The following is a 14,780-nucleotide window of genomic DNA, read 5'->3' as shown; positions in this document are numbered from 1 at the left end:
CACCAACTGCAAACATGACTTAAACCTCAAATCAAGCAAAGGATTCCGTACGTAACTTGCACTGACGAAGCACTAATGTATATTTAGTTGGCTAAGGATGGCTGGAACGTCACAGGTGTACAGTCAACTCCCTGTGCCAACAGCTTTCTAATTACATTGCTTCATTGCTTAAGGCTTGGCAGAATTTGAATGTCCGGTAAGAGACATTGGATTGGATTTGTTGATCTAGTTAACAGTGCAAATACAACCAGAATTCACTTAAAATGACAGTAGTTTACATGCATTGTCAAAAGCAGCTTATGTAAACGGCAACGTCATATTAAGTGCACTCTGTAGGCTGTTTACAGGGCAGGGTAGAGGGCAGGTGTGTGTGTGTGTGTGTGTGTGTGGAGAGATATCTGAGAACAGACAAAAAGTGGCCCCCACTCGGCGGCGTCTTTTATCAGGCACTGCTCAGCGCCGTCTCCAGATAAACACAGCTGACGGAGTGTGAGCGATCCCGCTGACAACAACAGCTCCAGCTACGCTGGATGTCCTCTCAGGAGAGAGTGAGTCACCCTCCTGACAGTGTTTTCTGTCTGCCTCCACTCACACTAGGCACACTTAAATAATCAGGCATGACTATGCGACTATACTATTTATGCTAAATAAAGCCAGGCTGTTGATGTCCCATCTAATGATGTACACTGGTGCAGAAAGAAATATTTGGCCTATATATGAATGCAAACACAAAACGAGTAACAATGAAACTAAAACAAGTAACTTCGTTGTTTGGGGGTACCACTAGTTTGTTTTCAGTCCCAATCATGGAGAGCATTAAGAAAGATATCAGTGAGAAATAGAGAGCTCACAAAATAGATTATTTTGTCCCTCAATCTTGATTTTATGGGAGTTATTCCACTTTGAGCACTGCGGCCCACTACCTCTCTCCCCGTTTCCCCCTCTCCACCACTGTCCTGTCACCCCTGCCCATGTTTGTTTTGATAGTGAGTCCCTCTCTTCCTCCCTGTCGCTGTGGCGACCGGTGTGATAGCAGTGTTATGGGCTTATGAGGAGCAGAGACCACCTGGACGGAGCGCATGATGATGACACACACAGCCTGTTTCCTCTGATTGTGCTGATGCTCTGTTGTGGGGCTGCAATGCAATCCTGTCTCTTCGCTGACTCATTCAAGTTACCTGGTGTTATGGATGTACACCACAGTGAATACTTCATGTGTAAAACACTAAGTCCTGCTTTTTCTAATTAAAACAAACTGACAAACTTGTATTTCAGACAAGACTATCAAAACAGGAACTTTAACAGTGTTATGATTCAAGTGTTGGCAAATGTGTTGTACAAAACAGTGACAAAGGTCGAAAACAATATGATTTGCAATAAGGACTCAGTGGGAATACGGACTAGACTAAAAGCTAATAGTCTTTCAAAGTTAGTGCTATTAGCGATTGAGTTGTTTGCCTGTGCATTAAGTAGTGGTTGGCCCTGCTCCTGCCTCACCCAGTGCAACTAGCCTCTCTCCACTCTGCAGCTGACTGCACTCCTCAGAGAGATGGCAGCGGCACAGAGTGACCGGACGTGCCTGCGGTCAGGGCATTGACAACCCACTCACACACACTCCAGCCTACAGGCAGAATATTCTGGAGAGTTCAGAGAGAGAATGAGGGAGGGAGGGGGAGAGAGTGCAGAAAGAAGGAAAAAATAGCATTCAATAATCAAACACCTGCTCAGGAAAGTGACCAGGAAAAGGCTTGCTCTCGAGTGTCGGCGTGCCATGCAATGCCAGTCACACAGATGTGCATACACTAACACACACCTTTCAGGAAAGACTTAATTTTCGAGTCTGGACATACATAGCAGCCTACAAACACAATGGCAAGTATAGTGCAACTCCCAATTGCTCCACACACCGTTCCACCAAAAGAGGTTGTTTTTGTCCGTGTGGAGATGTGCAGCTGTTGGGCAAGTCGGCGAAGGAGCCATGACACACAACAGGACGTGAGCTTTCTTCCCCAGATGGGGGGGGGTTTGACAGCTTTATGTGGCGACACACACAAAGGCGACAGTGTGGAAAAACGGCACGCACGACTGCGAGCCACCTCAGTCCCTGTACTTTCTCAATCACGAGAAAGAGCAGAGAGAGAGAGGGAGGAAAGGAAGGAAGAACAGTATCATATGGAAAGGCTATTTGAACACAGTGGCTACATGCTATTGCAATGAAAGGGAGGGTTAGCCCTGTCATTTCTGAACCCACCGCATCATCAACATTTTATAACTTGTGAGCCAAGCATGTAGAGTCAGTGTGAATGCTGGAACTGATGTGTGGCAATATTGGCATCTTTTGGATATATTTTTACTAGTTGGCTAAAAATATACCCACTAAAGACACTTGGCTTCCTCTTCAGAGTTGCCACTAGCATGGAAACACTCAATATAATGTGAATCAAAATGGCAAACAATATCATGTGTTTATTAAAATCTTTATTGTACCTGTACAAAAATAGCAGACATTGTGGCTGGTAAAATACATGGTCACATGTTAAGCAGTACCTCTAAAGTCTATTAAAAGTGCATTGATATGCCTGTACAGTCATTGCAGCTAGCTACACTGTGCATCTACAAACCCATGGTGGGATTAATATTTTGCACTGTAAACAAAATTGATACTGTAACAATCATACAGTATGAGAGAGAGTGTCTCCTTTTGTAAATGCAGTGACCACTACTACACCAGTAGTGCAATCTTGGACATGAAAGAGTTGACCAAATCCTTTCAGTCCATTCACCACATTGATCAAAAAGCACAGGTCACATAAGTAATAATGGAAACTTTAGTCAAACTCAATGGAAAACAAAAATGTCTAATTTGCTCTCAAATGAAATGTATGCCTGTGTTTCAAGCTAATGATGATGGAGTGTATATTACCATTACAGTGGAGATTCTTAATGAAACCTATCAAGCCTACAGGAGTCCTTCATGTCTCCAGCTATTTGGTCATACAGCAATTAAGCGAGTGAGGCAGCTAAAGGAACATGAGCACATCAAAGAAGGAGCCAACCTCTTCCACTTCAGAGCAATCAAATGCTACACTCTGCCAATCTCTTTCACTTCAGAGCAATCAAATGCTACACTCTGCTGCACCTGTTGTGGGAAATCACAGGCTTGAAGAGGGAGCCATTAAAGAAGGAGAAACAGACAGAGAAAAATATATTGTACAGAAAATGCAGCCTGGCTCAAAACGGCTGATATAAAGACAAAAGCTTTGTTGACACCTGAGAGTATTTAAAAATCCATGAGTGAGCAAAAAGTACCAGCTTCAGCCAACACAAATGGATGGACTTGGATGGTCCAAAAACACCACTACGTAAACAAAACACTACAAATCACTGCACTCAATATGGCAATAATTAATATCGTTAAAAATCATCAGCTGAGCAAATAAGGGGACTTCAAATTCAATCTGGAGGAAGGTCACGTATGTCAGTAAGGGATTAACACTCTATGTAAACCATGTCTCAGGAGAACGGGGGAAGAAAGGTGTTGGTCGCCCAGACAGGGCTCACTGATGAAGAGGCAGGTTGTGGAAGTGAGGGAGATAGAGAAAGAGAGAAAGAGATAAATAGAGAGAGAGAGAGAGAGAGAGAGAGAGGGGAGGAGGAGAAAAAGTGTATGTTGTGATTATTGCTGGAGCGTGTTGTGTTACAGGAGTCCTTCTGTGGCGGGGTTGAAAGCAGCGAGGGGGGCCACAATCCTGGTCATTGTTCTCACCGTGCTCCCGCTCCCGCTCCCTCGCTGGCTCTGGAGGATTCTCGGTTGGGCTGACCGTGATAAGAGGTGCGGATGCTGTTACAGGAAGCTGGATGCTCCTCTGGAGATAGGCCTCCCCCTGGTGAAAGAGATCTTTTCACTTCCTATTCGACAGGCTGCCTGGAGAGAAGAGGAACAGAGAGGGGAAAAGAGGAGTGAGTGTGTGTGTGTGTGTGTGTGTGTGTGTGTGTGTTTTGGGGGGTAGGGACGGGGCGGTGCGGTACGATATACCATATATCATAAATTGACCCTGGGCCTGAATCCAGCATAAGATGTTATGGGGCCTTGTTATGGAGTGGGATGTCAATCAGAACAAGTGAATTCAAAGTGTTTTACAATTTACAATTGTAACATTTACAATTGTACAGGCCACCCAGGGCGATAAGGTATCTACAAAGCTAAAAAGTTGACACAAAGCAATCATATCATCACCAGTAAGTGTCATTGATAATGCGAATAGACAGGCAAGCATTATTTAGATAGCAAATGCAGCACTTTCCAACCGCAAATGTATGGTTCGCTAACTCTATAGGCAAACCTCCACCTGAAGAGTTCAGAGTGCTCCTCTAATACTTCACAGCCACGTGGCCCCCACGTTTGATTACTCTTCAATTTTACAGTGTCTCAAGGCGTCTGACTCCACTGTGCGTATGTCAGGTTAAAAAAAAAAAATTAACAAATGAAGGGACATGAAGCAAGATAGTAGTGAGTAGTGATTTTTCTTGAAAAAACAACTTTAAATGCAATAGAACAATATTTACAGTTATTTTTATAACTGAATTTATGAACATTCCAGACACAGTGATGACCTCATAAGAGGGAGTCCAGCAAAGTTGAGCATAGGAGAGAATGGGTTTTAACTGCATTTTCTTTTACACTGATAAGGCCAAAAATGTTCTCTATGACATACCAGTGGTTCATAAGCATGAGCCTGACTGGCAGGGACAAAGTAAAGACGAATAGGCTACAAAATTTAGGTAAATCATGGCCATCAAATCATCAGTGAGAAATTGATTAGGGGTGTGAGTAGGATCGGATCACTATTAGTATGTATCATGGCTTCAAAATGGCAGTTGTGTCATTTTCCATAACATAGGCTTTCATATACAACAAGTTAAGTAGAATCAGTAAGCAAATTATTAGTCTGTCTATAGCTAACATTAGTTGATAAGCAGATGTATATATATAAAGAGCAAATGTGTGGTAGCACATATACACTGATGGTTTTATAGTCAGGTCTCTAAAGAAAAGCATATATGCCCATTGTTGGCTGAACACAGACTAATGAGTTGCTTACTGATTCTACGTAGTTTAGGCTACATAATGGCCTATATGTGATGGCAAGTGACACAACTGGCATTTTCAAGCATTGCTACTTACCAATATCCTCTTCATCACATTTTAAGATCAATAATGGTTGCCAGTAAAGAAAAAAGGTATCAGGATATTTTTATGTCAGGCAGGTAGTAGACTCTAGCATGACATACTGGAATGAAGTCATGTTTTTGGCCTCATCAGTGTAAAAAAACCTACTTTATGATCCCTTATCCCATGTGTTTTAATTGACCAACTTTGCTGGACTCCCTCTTATGAGGTCATCATTGTGTCTGGAATGATTCCTGGAATGTTCATAAATTCAGTTATAAAAATAACTGTAAATATTGTTCTTTTGTATTTAAAGTTTATTTTTTAAGAAAAATCAATACTCACTACTATCTTGCTTCATGTCCCTTCATTTGTCAAAAATGTTTTTTAACCTTAAAGCAAATACAGGTTTTATCTCAACAAGGCCCCCTTGGAGAGTGTTCTCACTGGACTCAGCCTAGACCTTACTGGAGAGATAAAGAGCCAGGCTACACAAGTTTACTCAGCGTAATGATTCTTAAACATATTGTGGGGGCACCATCTGTCTGTACATTAGCCTAATGTAATGGGCTTTCCGGTCAGGCTTCTTAGGCCTGGACCAGAGGTAATCATTCTCAAATGCAATAAAGTCGGTGGAGAGGGAAAGCGATGTTATCACCACTTCTGTGGGGACCAGACCACTGTGTGAGCTACACAGTACGATGAAAGAGAAGAATCTCTTGGGGCTTTCTTTTTTCCTGAGCTCAGATGACGTTTTTCTAATGTAAATAGTTGGCTAGGGTAATCAGGGAGAAAGCTAACAACTACAGGACATTACTATGGGGATCAATAGGATGGGTGTGTATACACAAGGTTTGGTCTCTGACAGTATGTCATGCATTATTTTGAGTGGTATTATTAAAAAATAGTCACCTTTGAAGGCAAGTTATACAACAGTGTGTTAACCCAGTGTTTCTCAAACTTTTTCTCTGGGGACCCACTTTTTAAAAATGACAGACTATCGCGACCCAACTCGTGACTGTGGTAGTTAACAAACTAGATCCTTATAGAAAGCTGTTAGCTTTCCTAAGCTATATAAGGTATAAGGAACCAATGAGCTAGACAACAAATTCCCATTATGTTATTGTGTAGCTTACTACACTGGGAGTGAGACAGCTATAAGTTAGTGTCTTGAGAGTGAGACAGTTGTCTGCGTGACTTTCTGAGTCACTCCTTAGAGCAGTGGTTCTCAAACGTTTTCTTTCATTCCCCACTTTGATCAAGGGGGCGTTCTCGAGCCCCACCTGTCCCTCATCGCTCTAAGAAAGTGGTAGGTCAAGCTTAAAATTGTCAAATTTATTGAAATAATGACAAGTTCTAAATATATCCTCTTCAACAGAGTTAAAATCAGCTGGTGCTGCAGATATAATAATAAATACATAATAACACACATATTTCTGTTTTCCAGCAACATATTAGGAAGCATAGGCCATTTTACAGCATTGTACAATATATTCAATGAAATACCAACATGCTGCATTAAATGGATCCATAATCCAGTCATACTGAGCACTGCTGGTTGGGAAATATTTTTGAAATAAACTTTGCAGGGATGTGATGTAGGCCTACTGTTTAACACATGGGATCACAAGAGTGGCTCCCGAATCAGTTGTTTCAGCGATTTCGCTCAGAAATCTCAAAGGCATAATACTGTCGCGATCGAGGCGCCTGTCCCATACCTCAAGTTTTTTTGGTGAATGCAGTAATCTTATTTGCTAAGTGAGGTAGGTGCTTATCTTTGCCATGTAACTGGACATTTAACTCAAATGTATCGCTAAGATATATCAAATATATCACTAAGATAGGCCAGCTTCGTCAAGAAATGTTCATTAGTGAACGTGCTTGCAGATTCAAACATGTGCTCTTCCTCCAAGAAGAGGCGACTCGGAGCTCAAACACGCGCGACAGCACTTTACCTCGGGAAAGACACCTTGCCTCGCTGTGAAACAGTACAGCCTTTTGGTCAGCTACCATCTCTTCGCAAAGTGCGGAGAATAGACGCGCTTTTAAGGGCCGGGTTTTGATGAAATTCATCACTCTCACAACAACGTTAAAAATCTCATGTAGGTCGGGACTAACTAAGCTGCCTTGACACGAGCGCTTCCCTATGAATAACACAGTGCGTCCATTGCGCATCGGGTGCTACCTGGGCCTAGGCTACAAATAAAAAATAAAATAAATAAAAACTCTTATAAATAAATAAAAACTGTATTTCACGTCAGTTCGCGCCCCACCTGACATGTCTCCGCGACCCACAGTTTGAGAAACGCTGTGTTAACCCATCGTGACGTCAATAGAATTCAAGATTGCTGGACATGCTGCTTGATCGTCACATGATCAGGAAAACAGAGAGCATTACTGACATCCACTTAACCCGGGGTTTCGACTGCTCAGACAATATTAGATATCAACCGATACCATAGGGATCAGCTACGTCACAATTGAGGATAAAAGATATGCAACACAAAATCACGGCTTTGAGTGTAAACGTCCACATGTAACCCAACTCTTGCCTTTGGAATCGGATACTCTGGGAATACATTGCTGGTTGGTATTTAACAATGCAAGTTACGGTCAGCATGCCTTCCTTATTCCTTTTGCCCACTAGAACTTGTTCTCTTCCTCTTCTTCAGGCCAGGCTGAGCATGACCAGCTTATGCTTTGTCAAGGGACACAGGAGCACTGACTGTAAAAAGGAACATGCTTTCCTCTCTGGCAACAGCAAGACAGGTCCCATAAGGGGTAATGTGAAACATTAACACATCAATGAATAATCTTACCCCGCAGTGTTGCATAATCATAGAGTACTTTTGGATCTGACAATTCACAAATCTAATCAGGGAAAGAATTCATTGGATAGCTGCTTTATTACACATGACGGTATAACATATTTTTGTGTTGTAGAATTAAGATGCTCCAAGTGATGCCAAGGTTTTGCATAGTAAGTCCATCCCAGCCTTCAACGTACACACAAAAAGTCTTCAAAGTGCACACACAAAAGACCTGTCAGAAAGAGATATCAGGATGTAGGATGTAGATTCCACTGTAGTCGGTCACACAGTAAGTTGCTTGTTTGTGATGTTTGTTTGTTTGTTACAGTTTGCTATGTATTAAAGGTACACTATGCATGATTTTCACCTAACCTTTACAAAGCCAATTTGATGGTAAACGAACTTGTAATAGGCGAATCGTTCACCTAGCATACAGCATAGACGACAAATCTACAAGAATCATGAAACATTACCTTGTCAGTAGATTGGAGATAATTTTTGCCTGTTGTTAATCCTTCACCTCCACAACAAAAGCATTTTCATTGTGTACAGGGGAGATAAATCACGAGAAGTTTGCTATTTACAACAGCAGAGTAAAATCTAAATATATCGCGACTCTAGAGGGAGCTCTACAGTCGCCAAAAATACCTAAACCTGGGGTGCGTTTCCCAAAAGCATAGTTGCTAACCTGCTAACCCAAAAGCATAGTTGCTAATAACCTGTTAATCCTAATTTAGGCATTCCATGAGTCACCATGAGTGGCAATAATCTCAGGACATCCCCACTGAGACTCTTTACAGCTAAAAGTTCCGCATTTTGCATTGAATTGTCTGAAATGAATGTTCCATTCATTCAAAGCCAGAAAGCAGCAATTTTATAACGTCACATTTGACAGTTGAAATGTCAGTGAGAAATTAAGTAGGTTGAATGTTCAGATTAACATGCAACATAAGGAAAAGCAGGTATACAAATGATTGTTCCCATCTCTCACTCGACTTGGCTGCAGAGTGACATTTACTGTTGCTTGGCAACAGTAGATACTAAGACTATTGATTGGATTTTTTGGGGCGCAGGAAGAACAAAATCTAAATGAACGACAGAGAACACAATTTGATGTCTTTAAACTTGATTAATTGTAAGCGGAACTGTTGTATATTGGCAATATTGTGGTGTTGGTAAAGGATATTCCCACGACTATGGTTACCCTTGGCACTCGGCCTCCGGTCTCGTGTCTACAGCCAAACCACAACTGTGGGTATATCCTTTACCAACCCTATATGAGTGGTAAGCATTTTGTGTGAATCTCATATGTGTGTGCAAACGGGCCAATACTTTATGAACTGACTGAATGGATGTGTATATGAATGTGCAGGCTTATTTATATGTGCATTTGTGCATCCCCACATGCGTGTGTGCGTGTGCGTGAGTGTGTGTGTGTGTGTGAGACTCACTGAGTCGGTGGCTCCGTGCAGCGGAGCCTGATGAGCTGGGCCGGCTGCTCTGCTGGGGCTCACTCTGGGAGAACTGGGGGACCAGGAGGGGGGAGTGTCGCTTGAGGCCCGCGTCAGTGTCAGGCGTGCGTGGAATCTTGGGCCGGCTTGCAAATGCAGGGATGGAGTCACTGGGAAAAAAAGAGAAAGACAGAGAGAGAAAGATAAGAGAGATCAGTGGCTCAGCACAATTACCTTCACTGATAACCTGGCTGGAGAAAAGTAGAGGAAGTCATCCATCTTTTTCTACTTGCAGCCAGGAGATGTTTTTGAAGACTAATAAAAATGTCACTTCAAGACAGACACAGATGTGGCGCTTTGAAGAAGAAGCTCATGATGCTGGGGAGAAGAGGGAAGGGGCCAATGGAGATCATGGAGCGGTATACATTCTTTAAAGAAGCCCCGCGTTCCTGTGCTGGCCCACATTTAATTAAAGCCCTGTCTCCGGGCCTCATTACTGCAGCAGGGCTCCTGGAGTCAGGTTCTGCCAGGAGGGTGGAGGTTATGTGTGTGTGTGTGTGTGTGTGGGTGGAGGGTGAGGGGGTATAGCGTGCCCTGAATCGAGCCCTTTGTTGCGTGGCTGGTTTGAGAGCATGTCACAGGCAGGCCAGTGATGGTGTTGAGTCAGAACTGCGCACGCACACACGCACACACGCACACACACACACACACACACACACACACACACACACACACACACACACACACAGGGCCCCTCCCATATGTAGAACCACTCCTGCAAGGCTTTAAGATGAATGTCTCTCTTGAGGAGAGTGAAGGAGAGAGAAAGAGAAAGAGAGAAGGAGAGAGAGACATGCAGAATGAAAGAGAGAACGAGAGAGAGAGGACACAATTAGATCGATAGAGAGTAAAAGTGACAGCGGAGACACAGAGACAGAGGCCGAGATGCAGATAGCAGACAGGCAGGAAGAAAGGCAGAGACAGAACAGACAAAGGGCAAGAGGGAGAGATGGGGAGTGAGATATAAAGAGAGAGAGAGAGAGAGAGAGAGACAGACAGACATACATACAGTGGAGATACAAAGACAGTGAAAGAGAAAGAGACAGTAGAGGCTCCAGCTCTCACAGAGCCCTGTACATTCTGTGGTGGGTATGTCACCCTCGGTGAGGAATATCACACCGCATCACGTGGCAGCTCACTTGTCTGACACCATAGCGACAGGCAGCCAGCCTGGGTTGTGTGGGTATTTAGAAAGGTTGCATCAATGGTTATAAGTCTGCAACTGTGTGTGTGTGTGTACATCCAAGACAGGAACGTGTGTGTGTGTGTCTGGGGCAGGGGCGCCGCTAGTGTTGTATTCCATAGTGCGCACTATGCACAGCCTTAATAGCGCCCCCCCCCCCCCCCCCCCCATTTAAATCAACCCGACCGCAACTCAAACCACGAATATTAATTCGACAAAATGATACCAGACCCATACGTTTTGTAAACACTTAGTTAATGTAGGCTAGCCTAACATGCAGTGTATCCTTATTGAGCCTATTATTGGTCATTTTCCTAGTACCAAAGTTATCTTGAAACTCAGTCAGGATGAAGGTCAATCGGGAAACAGTCTGTATTCTTTGCGCATCAAGGGAGAGAGACAAGCTTCACCCAAAGGATTCACCAGTAGTGCTGCCACTAACGACTAATTTTCTAACGACTAATCTTTCGATTAGTCGACTAATCTAAATGACTATTTTTTTTATTAAATCAAGTGTTTGTTATTTTGTTGTGTATGTTTTATTTTGAACTCAACTAAAGGGAAAACGTAAAATATATATCACCCTACTTTTGTTAGAGTAAACTGTTGAAAGTAAACTGTTCAAAAACATTATGTATTAAAAAAAAAACACCCATTTAAAATGCTACCTTCAGATCTACAGTAATGTCAGACCTTTGATAGACTTTATTTGTATGCCAGTGTTGCCACCGACATAGACAACTTCTTTGACCTGAGGCCCGGTCATGGCATACTTTGGGGTCATAGGGCCCACCTACATGAACCCACCCCCCATCATATTATCATTATATCACATCACAATTATTATTGTTATGCTATATTGTTATACATGGACTACAAAGCAGCCAGTGTTTAAAGTGCTAACATTGTTCACAAAAAGTTTGAAAACATGCACATCAGAGGACTGCTTTACTAATGTAAAATATAATTAGAATAGTTCCATTGCTTTTGCATGGTTGCATGATAAATACTTCTCAAAACAACAGCAATTATATGTGTGTCATCGTTTTGGGATGTTTCCCTCATGCCAGCATCATATACCGGTAGGCAAATGGAAAGAATATTTACATATTTAATTATGCCACAAGCTTTTGGCCACGTTATTCAAATTTGACTATACAGTACTCTAGATAGTGTATTATAGTCTGTGCTCTGTTTTTATGGAAGTTGCATAAATCCACATTGTTCTATTAAATGTAGTTTCATAATTAAATAGCTTTCCAATAGGTTGAATTGGAGATTTGCTACCAACGTTATCAAGTGGTTTCAGTTTCTCTCGCGCATTGAATGAACGCTCATACCACCATTTAATTGTATGCCTCTATGTTTGATGACACCAAATTAGCAAGTAATTCATTCTGATTGCAGAAAAGTTTGTTTTCTTTTTCTGTCGGTCCGCGGTTCCTTGATCAATTGCGCAGCAAATTATCAGACGAAGCCCCGGGAATAATTTCACTCCGCGGCTCCGGACCAGCAATGTCCACGTTACGGCCGGTGCTGGTCCGCGCGGCCCATAGTTTGAGAAACGCTGGACTTTGAAAGGCGACAGGAGTTGAGGACTTTGCAAATGAGCCTAACATCAGCATGTTCAAAACAAGTAGGCTACAGCACTTTGCGCGTCTTACCACATAGGTTACTTCACTTTATCAGTTGGCTTGAACGCTAAAAAAATATGCGTCGTGACTTATTGACCATGGGAAATGACACGCACCTTGATTGTTGATATCACGGTCGGCGGCATGTTGGGTTTAACGTTTTTTTGTATGAATGAATTACAGTAATGACACGCCGTTGCGTTGTCAACGTGAGACACTTCACTTCATTTATTTCAATTTCCACAATAGGCTACTATATTAGTCAGAGTCTGGACTAGCGTAACCTACTAGCGTAGCTCCCCCCACTTAGCTCTGGCTAATAATTAATTGCGCTGAAGTTAACACTTGCGTGCATAGTGGGGGTTTAAAACATGCCAAAGTCTTAGTAGCCTGTTTAACATCCAAAGACAGTCATTGTACTTTTCAAGAGGTAATAACATGGAGTTAATATAACATTACAGCCGTGTGAGACCAAAAATAAATAGGCGGTCAATAGTAAAACGACTCTTCGACTAAAAAAATTGCCGTCGACTAATTTTCATGGTCGATTAGGTCGATTAAGTCGACTAATCGCGGCAGCACTATTCACCAGTATCTCTAGCTTATACATGAAAAATCCTAAACTTTTAAGTATGTTACAAACAAAGGGGGGGTGGGGGGGTCTGTTGTTCTAACTCGAGGGCTCATCCTCCAAAGCGGTCGTTAAGTAGGAGCACCCCAACTTGCACATGGCCAAATGCTAGCAGCCATACGTGACAATGGGAGGTGTGAAAGCCCCCCATCCTTGCCCACCTAGTGTATACAATAGAGAATCACACCGGGGGATAAACAAAAGGTCTAGACAGGCTCCCATCAAATTCTTACCATTCAAGGATAAACAAAGGATACTCTGCATACAGACCAAAGACACAAGAGATACACATGGGTACAAAAATCACAAAAGACACAAGAAATACACAAGTACATGTACAGGTAAAATGCTGATTCAAAATGCTTTCAATATGTAAAACCTTTACATAAACAGGAACAGAAAGCCCTTCTTACTGACGTCAGCCTAGTCATGCCTAGACATCCCTTATCATTTCTGGCAGAGATTTTTATGTCAGTCTAGGGGGATCATGTGTCTGTAAAACATGAATTGCCCTTCGGTGTGGCCCAAGGGAGCTGTCTTGGTCCTCTGCTTTTCCCCCTATATATGCTATGTCAGCATAATGTAAACTTCCACAGCTATGCAGACGATACCCAATTGTATATTTCTGTGGAGCCAACAAACCCAGATGGCCTTTGTTCCCTTCTCGCATGCTTTGCCTCCATTAATCAGTGGATGAGCAAAATTTTTTTGCTAAATGACGATAAAACAGAGATACTTTTGGTTGGACCAAAATAAAGCAAGACACCATTCTTAGTAATCTTGGGAACCTGGCACACCAAGTCAAATACAAAAAGTAACAAGCCTAGGTGTCATCTTAGATTCAGAGTTAGAATGTAGTTTGTTCATTCTGGGCAGAAATACCTGTTCATACGTGCCAGAAAGTTGGTTGACTATGCGATGCAGATGTGCAGCACTTATCAAAAACAATGGTTCTGCAACTAAATATTAGTTCAGTGATATAAAGTGAGATTAAATATGGAAAAAATGCAGATTATGTCAACTGTTTGTGGTTGAAGAGAAAAATGTCAACACTGTTATTTTTTTTAACAGACTAAATTCCTTTTCTTTGCTTCCTGTAAATAATAATGCGGACTTACATTTGGAATATGGAAATAAAAACTTTAAAATGATTTTGCACTTTATTCACTTTTTTTTTTAACACACTGTTGTTTATTTGAACACTGAACTGTAGGCTAAATGTTTGCCAATAAGCCTAGGTTCAGTTGTGTGACATTTCGGGCTACTCATGTCACTGATTAGCTTAACATTGCTATTTGTTGACATCAAACATGAGGAGGAACACCCAAGTTTACCCAGCTGCTATTCAGCAATTACACTCTTTTTTTTCTTTTCTCATGCCCAGATAGTCATGCTCCATCTAAACATCAACAATAAAAACATGTGCGCGTATAGGATAATCCAGCTGTGTAGCCTACATGTCGGGTCATCATGTCATTTCCAGTAGCCTAGGAATCTAGATGCACCCTAGCGGCAGCAAATTAAATTTGCTGCCAGGGCTAGTCTAGCAACTCTCTGTTGGCTTGTGAGCTCGAAAAATTAAACTTCTATCAGGCCAATCAAATCGTTTATAGAGTCGTTAGGCGGGCTTAACATAATGATTGATGGCAGAGTTGCAACGGATTGGCTTGAATTCCCTGCTACTTGAAAACAAAGAAGATGGATGTTGCTGTTGGCCAACAGTGTGACACGAGTTAAGCTTGTTTTATGATGGCACAAGTTTGAACTAGCCAACTAGCTCCGCTGGTGAGAAAACGCATGGGACTCAGCGCTGTCCTATTGCGTGCAGAGGGAATTTTAAA

At 42.2% G+C, this 14,780-nt stretch overlaps 1 protein-coding gene across 4 annotated transcripts in view; it reads right to left on the bottom strand.

The window, feature by feature from the left end:
• Positions 1–2,492: 2,492 nt before the first annotated feature.
• The window catches only part of armc9 (armadillo repeat containing 9), a 35,519-nt gene continuing 23,231 nt past the window's right edge, over positions 2,493–14,780 (bottom strand). For 2 of the 4 annotated variants that reach the window (XM_076278650.1, XM_076278652.1), the window contains one exon: positions 9,267–9,601. In XM_076278650.1, coding sequence (XP_076134765.1) covers positions 9,355–9,601 — 247 coding nt within the window. In that variant the 3' untranslated portion in view covers positions 9,267–9,354. Of the gene's footprint in view, positions 3,926–8,130; positions 8,213–9,266; positions 9,602–14,780 lie in introns of those variants that run through there. The other 2 variants (XM_076278653.1, XM_076278651.1) reach the window with 2 other exon arrangements.

Source organism: Alosa pseudoharengus, unplaced genomic scaffold (assembly GCF_046254945.1).
Source record: "Alosa pseudoharengus isolate Yale_2024_CS ecotype anadromous, Long Island Sound unplaced genomic scaffold, YU_APseudo_1.1 YU_APseudo_1.1_scf_11, whole genome shotgun sequence".
Taxonomy (NCBI): Eukaryota; Metazoa; Chordata; class Actinopteri; order Clupeiformes; family Clupeidae; genus Alosa; species Alosa pseudoharengus.
Note: the sequence above shows the minus strand (reverse complement) of the source record. Positions and strands in the feature narration are given on the sequence as shown.